This window comes from Eschrichtius robustus, chromosome X, assembly GCF_028021215.1.
Source record: "Eschrichtius robustus isolate mEscRob2 chromosome X, mEscRob2.pri, whole genome shotgun sequence".
In the NCBI taxonomy this organism is placed as follows: Eukaryota; Metazoa; Chordata; class Mammalia; order Artiodactyla; family Eschrichtiidae; genus Eschrichtius; species Eschrichtius robustus.
In genome coordinates, this window is record NC_090845.1 from 74,961,427 (window position 1) to 74,981,797 (window position 20,371).

The following is a 20,371-nucleotide window of genomic DNA, read 5'->3' on the forward strand; positions in this document are numbered from 1 at the left end:
TAAAACATTAATATAAGATTGTCTTCGACAAAGACTACAAAATGAATTTTATGTCTGCTTCACTGAATGCAACACAGCAATTGAAAAATATTTAATATAAAGTACCAGAGTATTGGTCAACCCTGAATTATACTGTAAAAGGTCACAAATTTCTACCCTGTTCTCAATGGGAAGAAAGTAAAAGCTGGTGCTGATTCAAGAATGAGCAAGTTTAAGCAGTAGATACTCAACAGAGGTAAAGATAAACTGAGTACCAGAATTAGTCAATGAGTACTTAGTATGTGCTCAGAAAGAATAACATAGAACCTTCATTAACTAAGAGCAGAGTACCTGTGACAAATTTAAATTCCTTTGTTTTCTCATATTTATTTAAGTGGAGAAAAACACCTTTGAAATCAATAACATCATTAAAAGGAAAATAAATCATTTGATATAGATTGCTATGGCTAATGAAGAATGGACTATACTAGAGTTAGGCTTCAATAAAACCCAAACCCAGTATTTAAAGTAAAAAAAAAGACTTAAGGACCTACTGTATAGCACAGGGAGCTATATTCAATATCTTGTAATAACCTATAATAGAAAAGAATCTGAAAAAGAATATATATATAGCTGAATCACTTTGCTGAACATCTGAAACACTGTAAATCAACTATACTTCAATTAAAAAAGACAAACTTTTACTAAACAATTCCTATTTTTTGTCTAGAAGCCATAATTTTGTCGTATGTCTTACAAACAAGCTAATTTGCTCATGAATAATGTATCTTTAAAATGCATTTCACTGTTAAACAACTGAACTATAAATCGCCAAACTTCACATCATTTTTTTCTACACATTTCATTTTATTAACTTTGAGGAATGAATTCAAGTCACAAGCCTCAATGGTATATATTTTGATTATGCTTGATTTACTCAGGTAAAACTGCATTAGTTACAGTGGTTGCCAACATTTGTCTTCAAGTGATTCTTCCAAGAGCAAGAATGATGAGTTTAGATTATGATTTCAACATTACAGCCTCAATTTTTAGAACAAGTGAAGGCTTTTGGTTCCACTCAGCTGGCAATACTGATTATTATGTGCCTATCATTTATAAAATGGGACCAAAGTCTAGATGTATTTGTCTACTTAAGTAACAGTTTTAAGGGAAAATAAGCCACAGTAAAACCCACTTAATGACTAAAAAATATCAAATTTACACAACATTTAGAATTTATTCTAATACTATAGTATTTTATTTTTTGATTTCTACAAAATGATGAGCACATGGATGATCATTAACAGCTCAACATCGTAATTAGTATAAATATGAGAAAACCACAACATAGCTAACCTAGATATATAAAAACAAGAACATTCAGACAGAATAGTAAAAAGTCTTCTCTCAAGAATCCTAATTGTGATAAATTCTTCTGAAGATACTTTTTTTTCCAAGTATGAGTAATGTCAAATTCTATAGTACTCCTCCCTCAAAAGGTGGGCTCTTACACCATAAATATTCAGCACTTTCACTTCTTGGTGCTTGACCTGGGAAATAATGAAAATTTTCTATGAAGAAACAATTATATAAATTTTAAAAACCTGTTCTATTGGGTTCAGGATATGCTTTATTCAAAAGGTTCAGGAAAAAAGACAAAACTCTTAAAAGAGATTTAGAAGTAAAAGTAGAGAGAAGAGAATGACTATGTAACACTGTAAGCTAAGAAATTTGTCTATAATCAGGGAGCTTCAAAAGGAAAATAAAATGAGCTGGGAACAGGTTTGGATACATAAAATAAACACATGGCATAGTCTTTTTTTTCTTTTTCCTGACTTAAAACAAAACAAAAAAAAATCAAGAGAAAAGGAAAGCGTGGTTTAAAGTCTTCTGTTATATAATCAGAGTAGTTCTGTTTCAGAAGAGAAAGTAATTACCAAGAGCAGAACAACTTGTGACTAGTTGTGACATGAATGACTCAATTAGGGCAGCAATCAGAAAATACACTTTTAAAGACTTTAACGTCCAAGTTACAAATTGCTCCTGAAAGTCTGTGAACAGGCCCAAAACATAAGAAAAGGAGGAGGAAAAAAAGAAGCCAAACTTTAAGTAATAAAAGTGAGTGAATGGTGATGTCAGTTTCTATCTCAGTGTATTTCTTAAATCTCCTTAATATACCATATAAAGTATTAACTCTATTAAAACTATTAACTAGGACTTTTTAAATACATGCATGTTATTATAGGAAGAAAGCATACAAGATTTAAAAATGAACATGAACTTCTTTTTTTCTCTGGAACAAGACAACCTATAAATAATAAATTCGAACTTACCTCTTTCAGTCAACCTTCCTGGAATAAGCTGTCTTACTATTGAGACTGAAAAACCAAAACCAGTCCATTTGTCTGTACTGCTGGCTTTATATTTATAAATTGATTAAGCTATAGCAAAGATCTGTAAGATAATTTAATCACAGAAAAAAGAAGTGAGAAAGTTGGAGACAGCTTTAAAAGAAAAAGGATCTTAGCTATTTTGCTTAAAATACTGTCACATACATTATTAAAAACGTATACAGGACAGGTGGCTTTTTGCACACACATGCAAAATCTGACCATTGAGGGTGTTCGATTTGTATGGGATCTTTCTAAATTCTTTAGACTAACTCCCATCCCCAACTTCTAATGAAGAAACCAAGACACAAGAAAATAAGAAATTTGTTCAAGGGTAAATAACTAATTGGAAGTAGTAATTCTGTAGACTCTTGGGCCAATATTCTCTCCACTATACCAGTATGCTCCTTAAATTTCCTATAAAGTCAAGCTGGAAATTGATTCCCACAACATTAGGTACATGAACTAGAAAACAAATAATTAAAATAATTTTTCATTTCAATTTCATGACATATTAAGACAGAGTGCTTTAAAATCCTTTGTTTTTCATTTGCTAGTGGGTAAAAAATTTCTAAGAAACTTTAGATTTTTAGCTTTAAAGTTAGAAAATGTCACTTTAGAAACAAGACTTTGCAGGTAGTTTTTTTGTTTTTGTTTTTTTTTTTACTCAAAGTACTAAGCATAATGTACATATTGGGTTGACCAAAAGGTTCATTTGGTTTTTTCCATAAGATGGCTCTAGTAGCACTTAGTTGTCTTTAACTTCATTCAAAACAGTTTTCTTAGATTGTATGTGAGAGCTGTCATATCAGTGTGCATTTGCGAAAGACTTATCAAAATTGGTGAATTTTTGTGTAGCAATTTTAATATTGAACATGGAAGAAAAAAAGCAATTTTCGGCATATTATGCTTTATTATTTCAAGAAAGGCAAAAATGCAACTGAAACGCACAAAAAGATTTGTGCAGTGCATGGAGAAGGTGCTGTGACTGATCCGAACATGTCAAAAGTGGTTTGCGAAGTTTTGTGCTGGAGATTTCTCGCTGGAAGATGCTCCACGGTCAGGTAGACCAGTTGAAGTTGATAGTGATCAAATCGAGACATTAATTGAGAACAATCAACGTTATACCATGTGGGAGATAGCCGACATACTCAAAATATCCACATCAAGTGTTGAAAATCATTTGCATCAGCTTGGTTATGTTCATCGCTTTGATGTTTGGGTTCCACAAGTTAAGGGAAAAAAACCTTCTTGACCGTATTTCCGCATGCGATTCTCTACTGAAACGTTCCGTTTTTAAAACAAATTGTGACAGGCGATGAAAAGTGGATACTGTACTATAATGTGGAAGGAAAGAGATTGTGGGGCAAGCGAAATGAACCACCACCAACCACACCAAAGGCCGGTCTTCATCCAAAGAAGGTGATGTTGTGTATATGGTGGGATTGGAAGGGAGTCCTCTATTCTGAGCTCCTTCCAGAAAACCAAACGATTAATTCCAACAAGTACTGCTCCCCATTAGACCAACTGAAAGCAGCACTCGACAAAAAGCATCTGGAAATAGTAAACAGAAAATGCATAATCTTCCATCAGGATACCGCAAGACCACATGTTTTTTTTGATGACCAGGCAAAAACTGTTACAGCTTGGCTGGGAAGTTCTGATTCATCCGCCGTATTCACCAGGCGTTGCACCTTCGGATTCCATTTATTTCGGTCTTCACAAAATTCTCTTAATGGAAAAAGTGTCAATTCCCTGGAAGACTGTAAAAGGCACCTGGAACAGTTCTTTGCTCAAAAAGATAAAAAGTTTTGGGAAGATGGAATTATGAAGTTGCCTGAAAAATGGCAGAAGGTAGTGGAACAAAAGGGTGAATACATTGTTCAATAAAGCTCTTGGTGAAAATGAAAAATGTGTCTTATTTTTACTTAAAAACCGAAGGTACTTTTTGGCCAACCCAATACTTAAGTTCTAGGAATAGAAATGGCAAGCCATGGTTCTGCTCCTCATATTGGATAAGAAATGTAAAGCTAATTATGCTACAACTACTCTGAGAAACAGTATAGCATGGTGGTTAAAAGTGCAAGCCCTAGAGTCAGACTGTCCGGGTTCAAATTCTGCTTCTCCCTCTTACTAAATCTGTGACCTTGGGTGAATCGTTTACCTATTTTGTGTCTCAGTTTCCTTATCTGAATAATAGAAAAGACAATGGCACCTATCTCAGATTTGTTGTGAGGGATAAATTAAGTTAATCCATGTGAAGTACTTAGAACAGCACCTGCATATATTAAGTACTTGCTAAATGTTAATTATCATTATTATTAAATTGTAATAAATGTTAACTTAGAAAGAAGTTTGAGTTCTACCTAAATAGAGGAGCAAAAGCCTAAGTACGTGAATGAGGCAGGGGAAGGTGGTAATATTTGAACTAAGATTTGAAGGATGAACAGGCATTTAACTGGTCCGCAAGGCCAACCCTTACGAAGCTTATGACAGTCTCTGTGTGAAATGCAGGGGTGAGTAGACAAAAGTTTTCCTCACCACAAATTGTTTAATAGATACTGTCAAAGAATACACTTCATCCAAAGGCGGGGATCTCCTATATTTGGAAAGTGCAGAGATGTCCTACCACCATTTCTTACCACATAACATTGAACTCTGGAGAATTTAATAATATGAGGGAAGTTCCTTGACCTCTATAGTGATTGCATGAATAAATATAACTCTATTATATGAGAAAGCTACTAAGACAAATACATACATGTGAAATGCATTTTAGTGTTTCCCCCGAAGAATATATTGGAAATTTAACAATGTCAAAATTCCAAGGAAATGTCCCGGCGATGTTTAAAATAACTAAGATATTGCTTTTTTTAAAAAATGTGAAGGTCACAGTACCACTTCATGCTACATATGACTACAGAACACAAAGATACATGCTTTGTCCTTCTCAATCATTAGAAAGACTTTCCTGAATGAGCTGACCTGAAGAAGAGGTTTGGGGATGGGAAAGTATACACACACATAAATAAATGAATTAAGCAGGAACAGAATCCAAATGACAAAGAAGGAAGGAGCCACATGGGAAAGGGCTAACTTAAGATGGGCCACTGATTAGTATGTTGTGAGGCAATTTGGAAAAGTGGTTTAAAATTTCAGGAAATTATGTATCAAAGTAGGAAGGTTTGGTAGTAATGAAGCATAAAGAAAAATGCTCAAATTTAATGACCACTTGAAACATTTTTATATTGTAGCAGCCTGGAAATAAACACCCCAAACTGTGGATTCAATTTTACATAATCAAAATTATAACAAACATCTGGTATAGTATGTCAAATTTTGGTTACACTATTATACATGTCTGTAATATGATCCTTTATCTTTGTGGTATAACCAGTTAAATCTGTTTTTAATTCATACTGTAGAGAAATCAGAAAATCAAGGTAAACAAATAAAAAAAAAAACAACCAAAAGTTAGTTACTTGTCTTCCCACCATTTAGGGATAACCACTGTTATGACTATTTTGGCATATACTCTTTGGAATTTGTTTCCTATACAGTGATGTACCTATAAATACACATATGTGTCTGCATATGTATATATAAACCCACAAATAGGTTCATCCCTCACAATACAAAATTAGTTCAAAAAATTTACTCATGACAGAAAATTTATATAAGCAAACTTTATGTTATCATTATAGTTAACATGAAACCACAAAGTTTCTTATATACCATTTTTAAGGCTAGGATCATGTTCCATATTTTTCTTGAAGAATTCTTAGATCATTTTAGACCACAGTGGCTTCTCCTGCATTTAACACTCATTGCTTGTATCCTTAGTTTATGCTACCTTGCTTTGCTTACTGTGTTTTTGTTTTCATTTTTAGTTTATTTGTTGTTGCTTTTCTCTTCCCCAGTAAATTTAAAGCTTCCAGAGATTATGGATTATTTATCACTTTCCATCTTACTCCCAAGACCTAGGGTAATGCCCTCTACTTAACCTATGTTTCAAAAAATGCTTAGTGAACCAAGAAACATACTTGTAACACCTAAGACCAAGGGTTGATACCCTTAACGTTTATTTTTTTATGGTGAAATAATCAGGTTTATGTTTTATGTTTTATTTAGTTTTTTACTTAATTTTTTTATTGGAGTATAGTTGATTTACAATGTTGTGCTAGTTTCTGCTGTATAGCCAAGTGAGTCAGTTATACATACACATATATCCACTCTTTTTTAGATTCTATTCCCATATAGGTCATTATAGAGTATTGAATAGAGTTCCCTGTGCTATGCAGTAGGTTCTTATTAGTTATCTATTTTATATATAGTAGTGTGTATATGTCAATCCCAATCTCCCAATTTATCTCTTCCCCCCTCCTTTCCCCTTGGTAACCACAAGTTTGTTTTCTACATCTGTGACTCAACTTCTGTTTTGTAAATAGGCTCATTTGTACCATTTTTTTTTAGATTCCACATATAAGCGATATCATGTGACATCTGTCTTTCTCTGACTTACTTCACTCAGTATGACAATCTCTAGGTCCATCCATGTCACTGCGAATAGCATTATTTCATTTTTTTATGGCTGAGTAATATTCCATTGTATATATGTACCACATCTTCTTTATCTATTCCTCTGTTGATGGACATTTAGGTTGCTTCCATGTCCTGGCTATTGTAAATAGTGCTGCAATAAACATTGAGGTGCATGTATCCTTTTGAATTATGGGTTTCTCCGGGTATATGGCCAGGAGTTGGATTGCTGGATCATATGGCAGCTCTATTTTTAGTTTTTTAAGGAACCTCCATACTGTTCTCCATAGTGGCTGTACCACTTTCTATTCCCACCAACAGTGTAGGAAGGTTCCTTTTTCTCCACACCCTCTGCAGCATTTATTGTTTGTAGATTTTTTGATGATGGCCATTCTAACCAGTGTGAGGTGATACCTCATTGTAGTGTTGATTTGCATTTCTCTAATAATTAGTGATGTTGAGCAGCTTTTCATGAATGTTTATTTTTAATTATTATTTTACCCTTAATGTTTATATTGTGCTTATAAGTTGATAAGAAAAGAATAATCAATGGACAAATGAAATGAATAAGGGATTCATAGAAAAAGTATAAATACCCAATAAACACTAAGAAAGGATGGTCAACTTCATGAATTATTAAATACACATTTAAACAAAATATTTTCTACTTTCAAACTGGCAATGGAGATTTGATAAGATAATACCCAGTGCTCTTGTTTGTTTAGAGAAACAGACATGTTTGCTTATAAACTACCATTGGATATGTAAGTTGATACAACTTTGGGAGAGGGGCAATTTGACATTATTAATCAAAAGCCCTAAAAACTCCAGAAACTTTGGGACTTCCATTTCCAGAAAGATGGAGTAAAGGTACTCTTCTCTATTGCTCTTGCTAACTGCAGCTAAAAATCTTGGACATAATATATAAAACAAACATAAGAAAACCCTGAAGTACAGAGAAGAAAAGCAGACCAGCTAGGGACCTTGGGACCAAAGGGGGCCAACAAAATGGCAGAGTTCCCTGGGTTTTCTTTTGTTTTTTAAAATTAATTAATGAATTAATTAACTTTTGGCTGCGTTGGGTCTTCATTGCTGTGTGTGGGCTTTCCCTAGTGGCGGCGAGCAGGGGCTACTCTTCGGTGTGGTGTGTGGGCTTCTCATTGTGGTGGCTTCCCTTGTTGTGGAGCACAGACTCTAGGCGCGCGAGCTTCAGTAGTTGTGGCGCGCAGGCTCAGTAGTTATGGCTCACGGGCTATAGAGGGCAGGCTCAGTAGTTGTGGCGCATGGGCTTAGTTGCTCCACGGCATGTGGGATCTTACTGAACCAGGGCTTGAACCTGTGTCCCCTGCATTAGCAGTCGGATTCTTAAACACTGTGCCACTGGGGAAGTCCCTCCCTGGGTTCTCTTTTTGCCTCATATATCTCAGACTGGTTACCAGAGAAACTGGCAAGCAAGAAACATCAATGGACTCAGACAAACAAAGCCCCAACAAAAGTCTACTCTCATTAGTCAGAAGACCAGGAAAGGGGCAACCTAGCAAGATAGAAAACTTTTAGACAATAGTTGTTCTACCCCAGTCAAAGACCATAGAAAAAAACCAAGGCCCCACCTCTACACTCACCATTAAAGGCTGAATGGGGAGTGTAGACTTCCACTCTTCACCAGGCTGTAATGAGGTGCCCCAACCTCCCTGGTAGGGTGGTGTCAAAGAAGGCCAAGTATGGAGCCAGGACTTTCATCCCCACAAGGAGAAACAGTCCCCATCCTCTACCATGTCAGCAGAGACCATGATGGGATCCTAGATTTTCACCCCTACCCAGCAGTAATGAGGACCGCTCCCCAGCCCCACTGTGGTGGTATCATAGGAGGCCAAATGGAGAATGAAGTCTCTCACCATTGCCTGAGTAATGAGGCCACACCTTCTCCCCACGGTGTCATTGAGGCCATGTGGGGAGCAGTGTCGAGACACTGCTGCTCCTCCTAGCCAGGTTGGACTGAGTGGAGGCCTAGTGGAGAGCTGGCACTACAATCACTCAGCAGTAATAAGGAAGTTCTCCAACCTCTGGGTGCCAGGAGAGGCCAAGTGGGGAACCAGGACTTCCACGTCCACCTGGCAGTAACAAGGGAGCACTCCCTTTCCCCACCAGAGCAGTGTCAGAGGAAGCCTAAGAATAAGATCTAAGTCCCATTATATAACAAAAATGCCTGGGTATCAATCCAAAATTACTCATTATACCAAGAACCAGGAAAACCTCAACTTGAATAAGAAAAGACAATCAGCAGATGCCAACATGACACAGCTGCTGTACTTGTCTGAATATTTAATGTAGCAATCATAAAAGTGCATCAGGGACTTCCCTGGTGGCGCAGTGGTTAAGAATATGCCTGCCAATGCAGGGGACAAGGGTTTGATCCCTGGTCTGGGAAGATCCCACATGCCGCGGAGCAACTAAGTCCGTGCGCCACAACTACTGAGCCTGTGCTCTAGAGTCCATGAGCCACAACTAACTGAGCCCATGCGCCACAACTACTGAGCCCACACACCGCAACTACTGAAGCCCGCGTGCCTAGAGCCCGTGCTCTGCAACAAGAGAAGCCACCGCAATGAGAAGCCCGCGCACTACAACGAAGAGTAGCCCCTGCTCACCGCAACTAGAGAAAGCTCGTGTGCAGCACTGAAGACCCAACGCAGCCAAAAAAAAAAAAAAAAAAAAGCATCAATGACCAATTACAAACATACATGCTGGAAACAAACGAAACAAACTGCCTCAGCAAAGAAAGATAAATTGTTCATTTCTGTTTACAAAGCACAATATACATAATCATTATAATTTATAGATAGCTTAAGAAAAAAAAAGGGTTCCTTAAATCCAGAAAAAAAGAACATTAAAACATTAACAGTACTCTAAAAAATAAAAAGTCACAACCATCCCTCATCAGTTCGTTCCATCTTAGTAATGAATTCTTGTTCTAATCAATCATGGGTTAGTCGTCTCCTGATACCTGCTTCTTCGCTAGAGTTCTGAAAATCCTGATGCTTTCCACAAGTAACAAGTAGAAGATTTAAAGAAGAACCAAATGGAAAATTTTAAACCAAAAATGTAATAATTAAAATTTTAAAACATAATGGATGGGTCCAAGAGCAGAATGGAATGCACAGACGAAAGAATCAGTGAACTTAAAAGTAGAACTGTAGAAACATGACACAATATGAACAAAAGAGAGAAAATAGACTATATGAACATGAACAGAAATACATGTAGTTTGGGCTCTTCTTGCTCTTTGTACTATCTTTGTACACTCTGTATCAATACTATCTTAGTATTGTTACACTTTGGCTATACTCCTTCATATAATCCACTGTGTCTAGCAGGGTACACTGCTGTCAATAGGTGTAATAAATATCTTTGAATAAAAAAAAATGAACAGAGCCTCAGAGACATGTGGAACTATAGTGAGAGATCTAATAGACATGTTTCCTCCCAGAAGAAGGAGGAGAAAGAGGGTTGGCTGAAAAGTACTCAAAGAAATAAAGGATGAAAATTTCCCAAATTTGACAAAATATATAAGCCTGCAGATTCAAGAAGCTGCACAAATTCAAAATTTAATTCCAAAATTAATTAATTTTGGAATTAATTTAATTCCAAAATTAAAGACTAAGAAAAAAATCTTGAAAGCAGCCTTCAGAGAAAAACAAACAAACAGACACTAGCTGTAGGGGAAAAACAAACAACAGCAGATTTCTCATGAGAAACCATGAAGGCCAGAAGAAAGTATACCTTACCATGGAATACTACTCTGCAATAAACAGGAATGAACTATTGATACATGCAACAAGTTGGTTGATCCTTAACGAAATTACACCGAGTGAAAAAAGTCAATCTCAAAAGATTACATACTGTATGATTCCTTTTATATGACATTCTCAAAATGGCAAAATTATTGAGACGGAAAAAGGATTAGTGGTTGCCAGGGATTAGGTAACAGGTGTGGGGAAGGAGGGATTTGGTTGTGGCTATAAAAGGGCAACAACAGGGATCCTTGTGGTAATGTCATAAGAATCTACACATGTGATAAAACTGCATACACACATTGTACCAGTGTCACATTCCTGGTTTTGATATCGCACTACATTGGAAGAAACTGGATGAAGGATACATGGGACTCTTCTGTACTATCCTTGCAAATTCCTATAAATCTATAATTATTCCAAAATTTTTAAAAAATCCATACACTTTGACCCAATAATTCCACTAAAAAAAAATCTTACAAAAAATAATGGATGCTCACAAATATTTACTTATAAAGATGGCTGTTTGTTACAGGACTATCAAGTAAAAATTTTCAAAACAATCCAACATCATGGGATTAAATAAAAATGGCATATCCACAATCATTGAAAATTACATCATAGACATGCAAAAAGATTTTTGTTGCATTATTAAGTCTTTTTAAAAAGCAGATTATAAAACAGTGTATAAATTAGTATTGCATTTTTATGAAAATATACATGCATACACAAACAAAAAAAGACAAACATAATCAAGTATTTATCATTTCTAGGTAGAAAGATTACAGTAATTTTACTTTTCTTTTTTTACATCTTCCAAATTGTCAACAGTGAATATGTATTATTAGACTGGGAATACGAAATATTTCACATAGAAAAATAATCAATAAAAATAAATTTACAAAAATATTCACAAACATAAAATAAATGCAATTTAGAAAACTAAAAATGTGCAGTTTTATTTTATACTTAAGATGCTAACACAGATAAAAAGACACACACAAAAACTGGCTAAAGTAATAGGGGAAAAATAATACGGATAGCTGCCATGGTAAAGACTTACCTGTATCACTATAAAAGGAAAAAAACCTTCTCTGAGCTACTTTTTCAAATGGAAATTTAGGATTACAGCAATATTGGATAAGATTTCTTCCCTCTCCCTGCTGGCATCAAGCTCTCACTTCTCTTTGACTACATTTTTGTCATTTTTTTTAAGTAATAGCACTACACTTGTAAACATAGTCAAGTGTTCCTTGACTAGGCCAAACCAGATTAGTCTTCTGCTTCTCATAATTCATGTAACAGTTTCAGTAAAACTTAATATAAGTTTATAGAATTTAAAAACATCCTAGCTAATGATACTGTTATGTTTTCCTCCTATGACTCTCTAGTGTCTAGTTTGTTGGTACCTCTCTTGTGGTATTTTAATAGTCTGCCTCTTACAGCTACTTCTGTGTTTGTCTTATCTGTCCCACTAGATTGTGAGTCCTCGAAGTTCAGGGCCTATGTTGTATTCATCTTTATCTATCCTGATATGCCTACCAGAGCACACAGTTAATATTGTCTTGTTCCATTAGATGTGCAGTAAGATTATGAATACTTCAAATCAGGAATGTCAGCCTCTGTTCCTTTATAAACCCCACAAGTACAGTTTAGGTCTAGGCATAGTGATGGCTAATGTATACCTGCTGATTTCAACTTACTGAAACATCTTTAAGAAATATGTTGTAGGAGGCATGATACATGAGAGTGGTGAGACAGAAATTTTGATACACACAAATAAAAGAACAGATAGATTAATTAGTCCCTAACTTTAGTCTCATGAAAAAGAAATACATTGAAGATCTATACATGGTAGAAATTCAGTAACTAGATTAAGAATTCGAAGGAAAAGTAAAGAGGAAAACTAGTAGTTTAGTTTAAGTTTAAGAAAATAAATTTTGTGAAAGTAAGTTTCCAATAAACTTAAAAAAATTAAAGAAAGAATCCTTGCAAAGGATCTTGGAACTAGACCTCTGTGAACTGGCTCTTTCAGTTTGTCCACTTAAAAGGAATAATAGGAGGACCTACAAGATGGCGGAGGAGTAAGACGTGGAGATCACCTTCCTCCTCACAAATACATCAAAAATACATCTACATGTGGAACAACTCATACAGAACACCTACTGAACACTGGCAGAAGACCTCAGATCTCCCAAAAGGCAAGAAACTCCCCACGTACCTGGGTAGGGCAAAAGAAAAAAGAAAAAAACAGACACAAAAGAATAGGGACAGGACCTGCACCTCTGGGAGGGAGCTGTGAAGCAGGAAAACTTTCCACACACTAGGAAGCCCCTTCACTGGTGGAGACGGGGGGTGGCGGGGGGGAAGCTTTGGAGCCTTGGAGGAGAATGCAGCAACAAGGGTGCAGAGGGCAAAGCGGAGAGATTCCCACACAGAGGATCAGTGCCGACCAGCACTCACCAGCCTGAGAGGCTTGTCTGCTCACCCGCTGCGGCCGGTGGCGGGTGGGAGCTGAGGCTCGGGCTCAGGGAGAGGACTGGGGTTAGCTGCATGAACACAGCCTAAAGGGGGCTAGTGCGCCACAGCTAGCCGGGAGGGAGTCTGGGAGAAACTCTGGACCTGCCTAAGAGGCAACAGACCATTGTTTCGGGGAGCGCGAGGAGAGGGGATTCCTTCCCTGTCTGCCCACAGAAGGCAGAGCACCGCTTAAACGAGCTCCAGAGACGGGCGTGAGCTGCGGCTATCAGCTCGGACACCAGAGGCGGGCATGAAATGCTAACGCTGCTGCTGCAGCCACCAAGAATCCTGTGTGCAAGCACAGGTCACTATCCACACACCGCCGCACCACCCCGTGAGCCTGTGCAGCCCACCACAGCCAGGGTCCCATGATCCAGGGACAATTTCCCTAGGAGAACACACGCCTCAGGCTGTTGCAATGTCACTCTGGCCTCTGCTGCTGAAGGCTCGCCCCGCATTCCAATTATAACTGCCATACCCCTCCCTCCCTCCGGCCTGAGTGAGCCAGAGGCCCCTAATCAGCCGATGCTTTAACTCCGTCCTGTCTGGGTGGGAACAGAAGCCTGAGGGCAACCTACACGCAGAGGAGAGGCTAACTCCAAAGCTGAACCCCAGGAGTTGTGCAAACAAAGAAGAGAAAGGGAAATTTCTCCTTGCAGCCTCAGGAGCCGCAGATTAAATCCCCACAATCAACTTGAGGTACCCGCATCTGTGAAATACCTGAATAGACAAGGAATCAACCCAAAATTGAGGTGATGGACTTTGGGAGCAACTGTAGACTTGGGGTTTGCTGTCTGTGACTGACTTGTTTCTGAATTTCATGTTTATCTTAGTACAGTTTTTAGCACTTGTTATCATTGGTGGATTTGTTTATTGGTTTTGTTGCTCTCTCATTTTTTTTAAGTACATTTTTATTTTTATTACTTTATTTGTTTTTATTTTATTATTTTTTTTTCCAAATTTTTTTTTCTTTCTCTTTTTGTCCCTTTTCTTCTGAGCTGTGTGGCTGACAGGGTCTTGGTGCTCCACCCAGGCGTCAGGGCTGTGCCTCTGAGGTGGGAGAGCCGAATTCAGGACACTGGACCACCAGAGACCTCCCGGCTCCATGTAATATTAATTGGCGAGAGCTATCCCAGAGATCTCCGTCTAAAAGCTAAGACCCAGCTCCACCCAATGGCCAGCAAGCTCCAGTGCTGGACACCTCATGCCAAACAACTGGCAAGACAGGAACACAACCCCACCCATGAACAGAGAGGCTGCCTAAAAGCATAATAAGTTCACAGACACCCCAAAACACACCACCGGACGCAGTCCTCCCCCCAAAAAAGACAAGATCCAGCCTCATCCACCAGAACACAGGCACCTGTCCCCTCCACTAGGAAGCCTACAAAACCCACTGAACCAACCTTACCCACTGGGAGCAGACACCAAAAACAACGGGAACTACAAACCTGCAGACTACAAAAAAGAGACCCCAAACACAGTAAGTTAAGCAAAATGAGAAGACAGAGAAATACACAGCAGATGAAGGAGCAACGTAAAAACCCACCAGACCAAACAAATGAAGAGGAAAAAGACAGTCTACCTGAAAAAGAATTCAGAGTAATGTTAGTAAACATGATCCAAAATCTTGGAAAAAGAATGGAGAAAATACAAGGAACATTTAACAAGGACCTAGAAGAACTACAGAGCAAACAAAGAAGGATGAACAACACCATAAATGAAATTAAAAATTCTCTAGAAGGAATCAATAGCAGAATAACTGAGGCAGAAGACCTGATAAGTGACCTGGAAGATAAACTAGTGGAAAAAATTACCACAGAGCAGAATAAAGAAAAAAAGAATGAAAAGAATTGAGGAGAGTCTCAGAGACCTCTGGGACAACATTAAATGCACCAACATTCAAATTATAGGGGTCCCAGAAGAAGAAGAAGAGAAAAAGAAAGTGTCTGAGAAAATACTGGAAGAAATTATAGTTGAAAACTTTCCTAACATGGGAAAGGAAATAGTCAATCAAGTCCAGGAAGTGCAGAGAGTCCCATACAGGATAAATCCAAGGAGAAACATGCCAAGACACATATTAATCAAAATATCAAAAATTAAATACAAAAAAATATTAAAAGCAGCAAGAGAAAAACAACAAATAACATACAAGGGAATCCCCATAAGCTTAACAGCTGATCTTTCATCAGAAACTTTGGAAGCCAGAAGGGAGTGGCAGGACATATTTAAAGTGATGAAAGGGAAAAACCTACAACCAAGATTACTCTACCCAGCAAGGATCTCATTCAGATTCAATGGAGAAATCAAAACCTTTACAAACAAGCAAAAGCTAAGAGAATTCAGCACCACAAAACCAGCTCTACAACAAATGCTAAAGGAACTTCTCTAGGCAGGAAACACAAGAGAAGGAAAAGACCTACAAAAACAAACCCAAAACAATTAAGAAAATGGTAATAGGAACATACATATTGATAATTACCTTAAATGTAAATGGATTAAATGCTCCAACCAAAAGACATAGACTAGCTGAATGGATACAAAAACAAGACCCGTATGTAGGCTGTCTACAAGACACCCACTTCAGACCTAGGGACACATACAGACCGAAAGTGATGGGATGGGAAAAGATATTCCATGCAAATGGAAATGACAAGAAAGCTGGAGTAGCAATTCTCATACCAGACAAAATAGACTTTAAAATAAAGACTATTACAAAAGACAAAGAGGATACTACATAATGATCAAGGGATCAATCCAAGAAGATATAACAATTGGAAATATTTCTGCACCCAACATAGGAGCACCTCAAAACATAAGGCAAATGCTAACAGGCATCAAAGGGGAAATCAACAGTAACACAATACTACTAGGGGACTTTAACACCCCATTTTCACCAATGGACAGATCATCCAAATGAAAATAAATAAGGAAACACAAGCTTTAAATGACACATTAAACGCGATGGACACTATAAAACCCTTAGAGGAAAATATAGGCAGAACACTCTATGACATAATCACAGCAAGATCCTTTTTGACCACCTCCTAGAGAAATGGAAATAAAAACAAAAATAAACAAATGGGACCTAATGAAACTTAAAAGCTTTTCCACAGCAAAGGAAACCATAAACAAGACCAAAAGACAACCCTCAGAATGGGAGAAAATATTTTCAAATGAATTAACTGACAAAGGATTAATCTCCAAAATTTACAAGCAGCTCATGCAGCTCAATATCAAAAAAACAAACAACCCAATCACAAAATGGGCAGAAGACCTAAATAAACATTTCTCCAGACAAGATACATGGATTGCCTACAAACACATGAAAGGATGCTCAACATCACTAATCATTAGAGAAATGCAAATCAAAACTACAATGAGGTATCACCTCACACTGGTCAGAATGGTCATCATCAAAAAACCTACAAACAATAAATGCTGGAGAGGGTGTGGAGAAAAAGGAACACTCTTGCACTGTTAGTGGGAATGTAAATTGATACAGCCACTATGGAGAACAGTATGGAGGTTCCTTAAAAAACTAAAAATAGAACTACCATATGGCCCAGCAATCCCACTACTGGGCATATACCCTGAGAAAACCATAATTCAAAAAAAGAGTCATGTATCACAATGTTCATTGCAGCACTATTTACAATAGCCAGGACATGGAAGCAACCTAAGTGTCCATCAACAGATGAATGGGTAAAGTAGATGTGGCACATATATACAATGGAATATTACTCAGCCATAAAAAGAAACGAAATTGAGTTATTTGCAGTGAGTTGGATGGACCTAGAGTCTGTCATACAGAGTGAAGTAAGTCAGAAAGAGAAAAACAAATACCATATGCTAACACATATACATGGAATCTAAAAAAAAAAAGGTTCTGATGAACTTAGAGGCCGGATAGGAATAAAGATGCAGAGAATGGACTTCAGGACATGGGGAGGGGGAAGGGTAAGCTGGGACAAAGTGAGAGAGTAGCATTAACATATATACACTACCAAATGTAAAACCGATAGCTAGTGGGAAGCAGCCACATAGCACAGGGAGATCAGCTGGGTGCTTTGTGACCACCTAGAGGGGTGGTATAGGGAGGGTGGGAGGGGACACAAGAGGGAGGGGATATGGGGATATATGTATACATATAGCTGATTCACTTTGATATACAGCAGAAACGAACACAACATTGTAAACAATTATACTCCAATAAAGATGTTGAAAGAAAGAACTGGAAAGTCACAGAAATCCTTTCACCGGAGAGGTTAACAATGGTGCCTGTGAAGATTTAGCCATAGAAATGTTTAGAGGCAAGGGGAAAGTATGAAATGACTTACTGTATGAACATACACTGTTTGAACAAATACTGTGAATAAAAAAAAAATATATATATATATATATATATGGCAAAACTCTATTAACACAACCCTGACAACGGTAACAACAGCTGTCCCCGTTTACTTCCTAAACAAACACAAAAGACAAAATACCAGACTCTGTTGTGCTTACATGTGCCTTTCATGCATGTCATTGTTGAGGAACATAACTCAATGACCCGAACAGCAAAAGCTCCTGGTTCTTCTGCTGGCACTGTCAAAATGGAAATCTAAAAAGCAGAAACAAAATATCAGACATAGCTGTTAGATCTCATTTTCATTCTTCTATCATTGGAGTGCAATTAACTTCCAAACTGAGTGTCGTTTTTCAAACACTCATTGATGTTTGAGAAACACTGATCTGGAAGGATTGAATTTTAGAACACAGTTTGAAACATAAAGCATGCACATGTGTCCTAATGTCCAGTTTCTGCATTACTGATATATTTACATATGTTGTATATTGCAGTCCTTTAATTTGTAGACAATAAATATTTCAAATATCTTTAATATTTATTAAATCCTTCACTTACTACATATTTTCAAAGGATATGATTAATTACTTCTGAGTTGTATGCACTTCACCGTTTGAAATCAGAGCACATTAAATTAATTTTGATTATTCATATTGGCTAAAGATAGCAGTTATAGAGCACTAAAAATTTAAAATGTTACGAATCGCAAAGAAATTGAAATAAGCAAAGTATATGTCAAAATATACCAAAGTACAGCTAAACATATACCAAAATGTTTCAAAATGAATGGCTTCAAAGTAATTTAAGGACTCCATTAATATGTAGTATGCTGCCCTAGGCACCACTCATATGCTATATGGCTTTATATTTAAAAGACTTTAAATAACTATCAGTTCAGTGTTTCTCTACAGAACCAAAAGCTTCAATATTAATTCTCAATTTAATCTTCAATCTGAGGAAGCTATATCATTTTATATAGGAAACATTGCCAAAAAGTAAAGCCCCATTTGTACTTTTACCTGTGAGCATTATGCTTAGATTTTTGACTGGCAATGTCACATTGATAGCCTACCGAGGAAATGCCTACAAGTTCTGAAAATAGAAATTATTTTGATAATCATGACTATCTTACTATCATTACCTGTATATACATTTTGGGTTTTACAATGTCTCAAAAATTGTGTTCTCCATATTCCTCTTAACTCCTTTTGCTGCTGTCTATGATAAAAAGTGTTGTACTTTAGCATTAAAGAGAGAAGAACCACTAAAACATGGATTTAATGTTGTATGATAATTATCAAATGACTATGACTAAAAAAATGTGTATAACTGGAAAGGTATCTTAAGGACTGTATCAACACGTAAGTACTTCTTTTGTTTCCTACAACTATCATCTATATTTTTTTTAAAAATTGAGATACAATCAGTGACCCCCTACCACAGTGCCTTCTGTCTGAACTCTGAGAATGTAACTGTCTTAAGTCTCAGAGAGATTATAACAGCCATCAAAAGATAATTCCTTCAACACTTTAATACCACTTCCATAAAATTTATCTAGACCGACACCTACTCTTTCCTCTAAGTCTCATCATTTTATTTGTGCTTCAAAAATTTAAAAAGGGGAAAAAAACTCATACAGGAAACAAAAAAAGGCAGGCCAGGTGTACATTTTAGATTGATCTCTCTGATGGCTGTGTGGAGGATAGATTTATAGGAGACAAGATGAGAAGCAGCGTGACCAGTTAGAAGGAAGAGGTGCTGAGTTCCAAAACTGGAGCAGTGAGAATAAGGATCAAGAGGAAAAGCAGACTGGAGCAACTTTTAGGATGTACAGTTACAAGGACCTGGAGGCTCATGAGATGTCAGAGATAGGAGGAAGAAGTTGTTGTTGGAAGGATGTAAGTGCTTTCATGGAAGTAGGAAGCGATGGATGAGTAGTTTGGAGAGGGAAGATGGTGAGTTCAGCTCTGAGTATGTTCAGTTTGAGGAGCCCTTGGGACAGATGTCCAGTAGGAAATTTGGCCTGTGGGCCAAAAGTCCTGGGAGATATACAAGTGGAAGGCTGTCACCAACTTTTATGCAGAGTTGGAACCATAAGAGTACATGGAGTCAAGCAGCAAGTGTGCAAAGAATAACAGATATGGTGGGCTGAGCTGAGAACCCCGAGGAGGCCCAATATTTAAGAGGAGGATAGAGCCCACAGAGGAGGCAGAGAGGGAATAGCCAGAGAGTTATGAGGAAAACCAGGAGAACACAGTGTCATGGAAGCCAAAGGAGTAGAGAGTTTCAAGAGAAAGGGAATAATCAACACTGTCAAATATATCAGAAAAGACCTAGTAAACAAAACCCAAAAAACGCCCTGGTCTTGACTAGTACAAAGTTATTAATAAACTTACCAAGAGAAACTATGGTAGGAATGTGAGGGTAGAAGCCAGGTTGGTCTAGAAATGAACGAGAGGTAAGGAGCTGGAGGCAGCAAGTAGAGATACCGTCTCAAAAATGTTGACAGGGGAGAGATTAGATACTAGCTACAGATGGGGGCAGACTCAAGGGAGCATTTTCTGTTTGTCTTATTATGTTAATTTTTGGAACAGAAAATGCTAATACATGTGTATAGGTTGAGGGGAAGGTGCCAATAGTGGGGAGAGGCTGAAAATGTAGGAGAGAGAGCAGGCATACAGGGTGGTGTGGGTGCATGTGTGTGTCAAGGGTGCTGGTGAAAGGGCTTGGCCTTGGACAAGGAGGGGAGCCCTCTCATTAGTCTCTGTGCTGGTGTACCTAAGTGGTGGGTGGTCGGG

General features: G+C 37.5%; 1 protein-coding gene across 1 annotated transcript in view; it reads right to left on the reverse strand.

Moving 5' to 3' along the window:
* CHM (CHM Rab escort protein) overlaps positions 1-20,371 on the reverse strand; it is a 188,622-nt gene that overhangs the window by 27,072 nt on the left and 141,179 nt on the right. Inside the window, exon 12 of the mRNA XM_068533890.1 lies at positions 17,732-17,828. Coding sequence (XP_068389991.1) covers positions 17,732-17,828 — 97 coding nt within the window. The remainder of the gene's footprint in view (positions 1-17,731; positions 17,829-20,371) is intronic.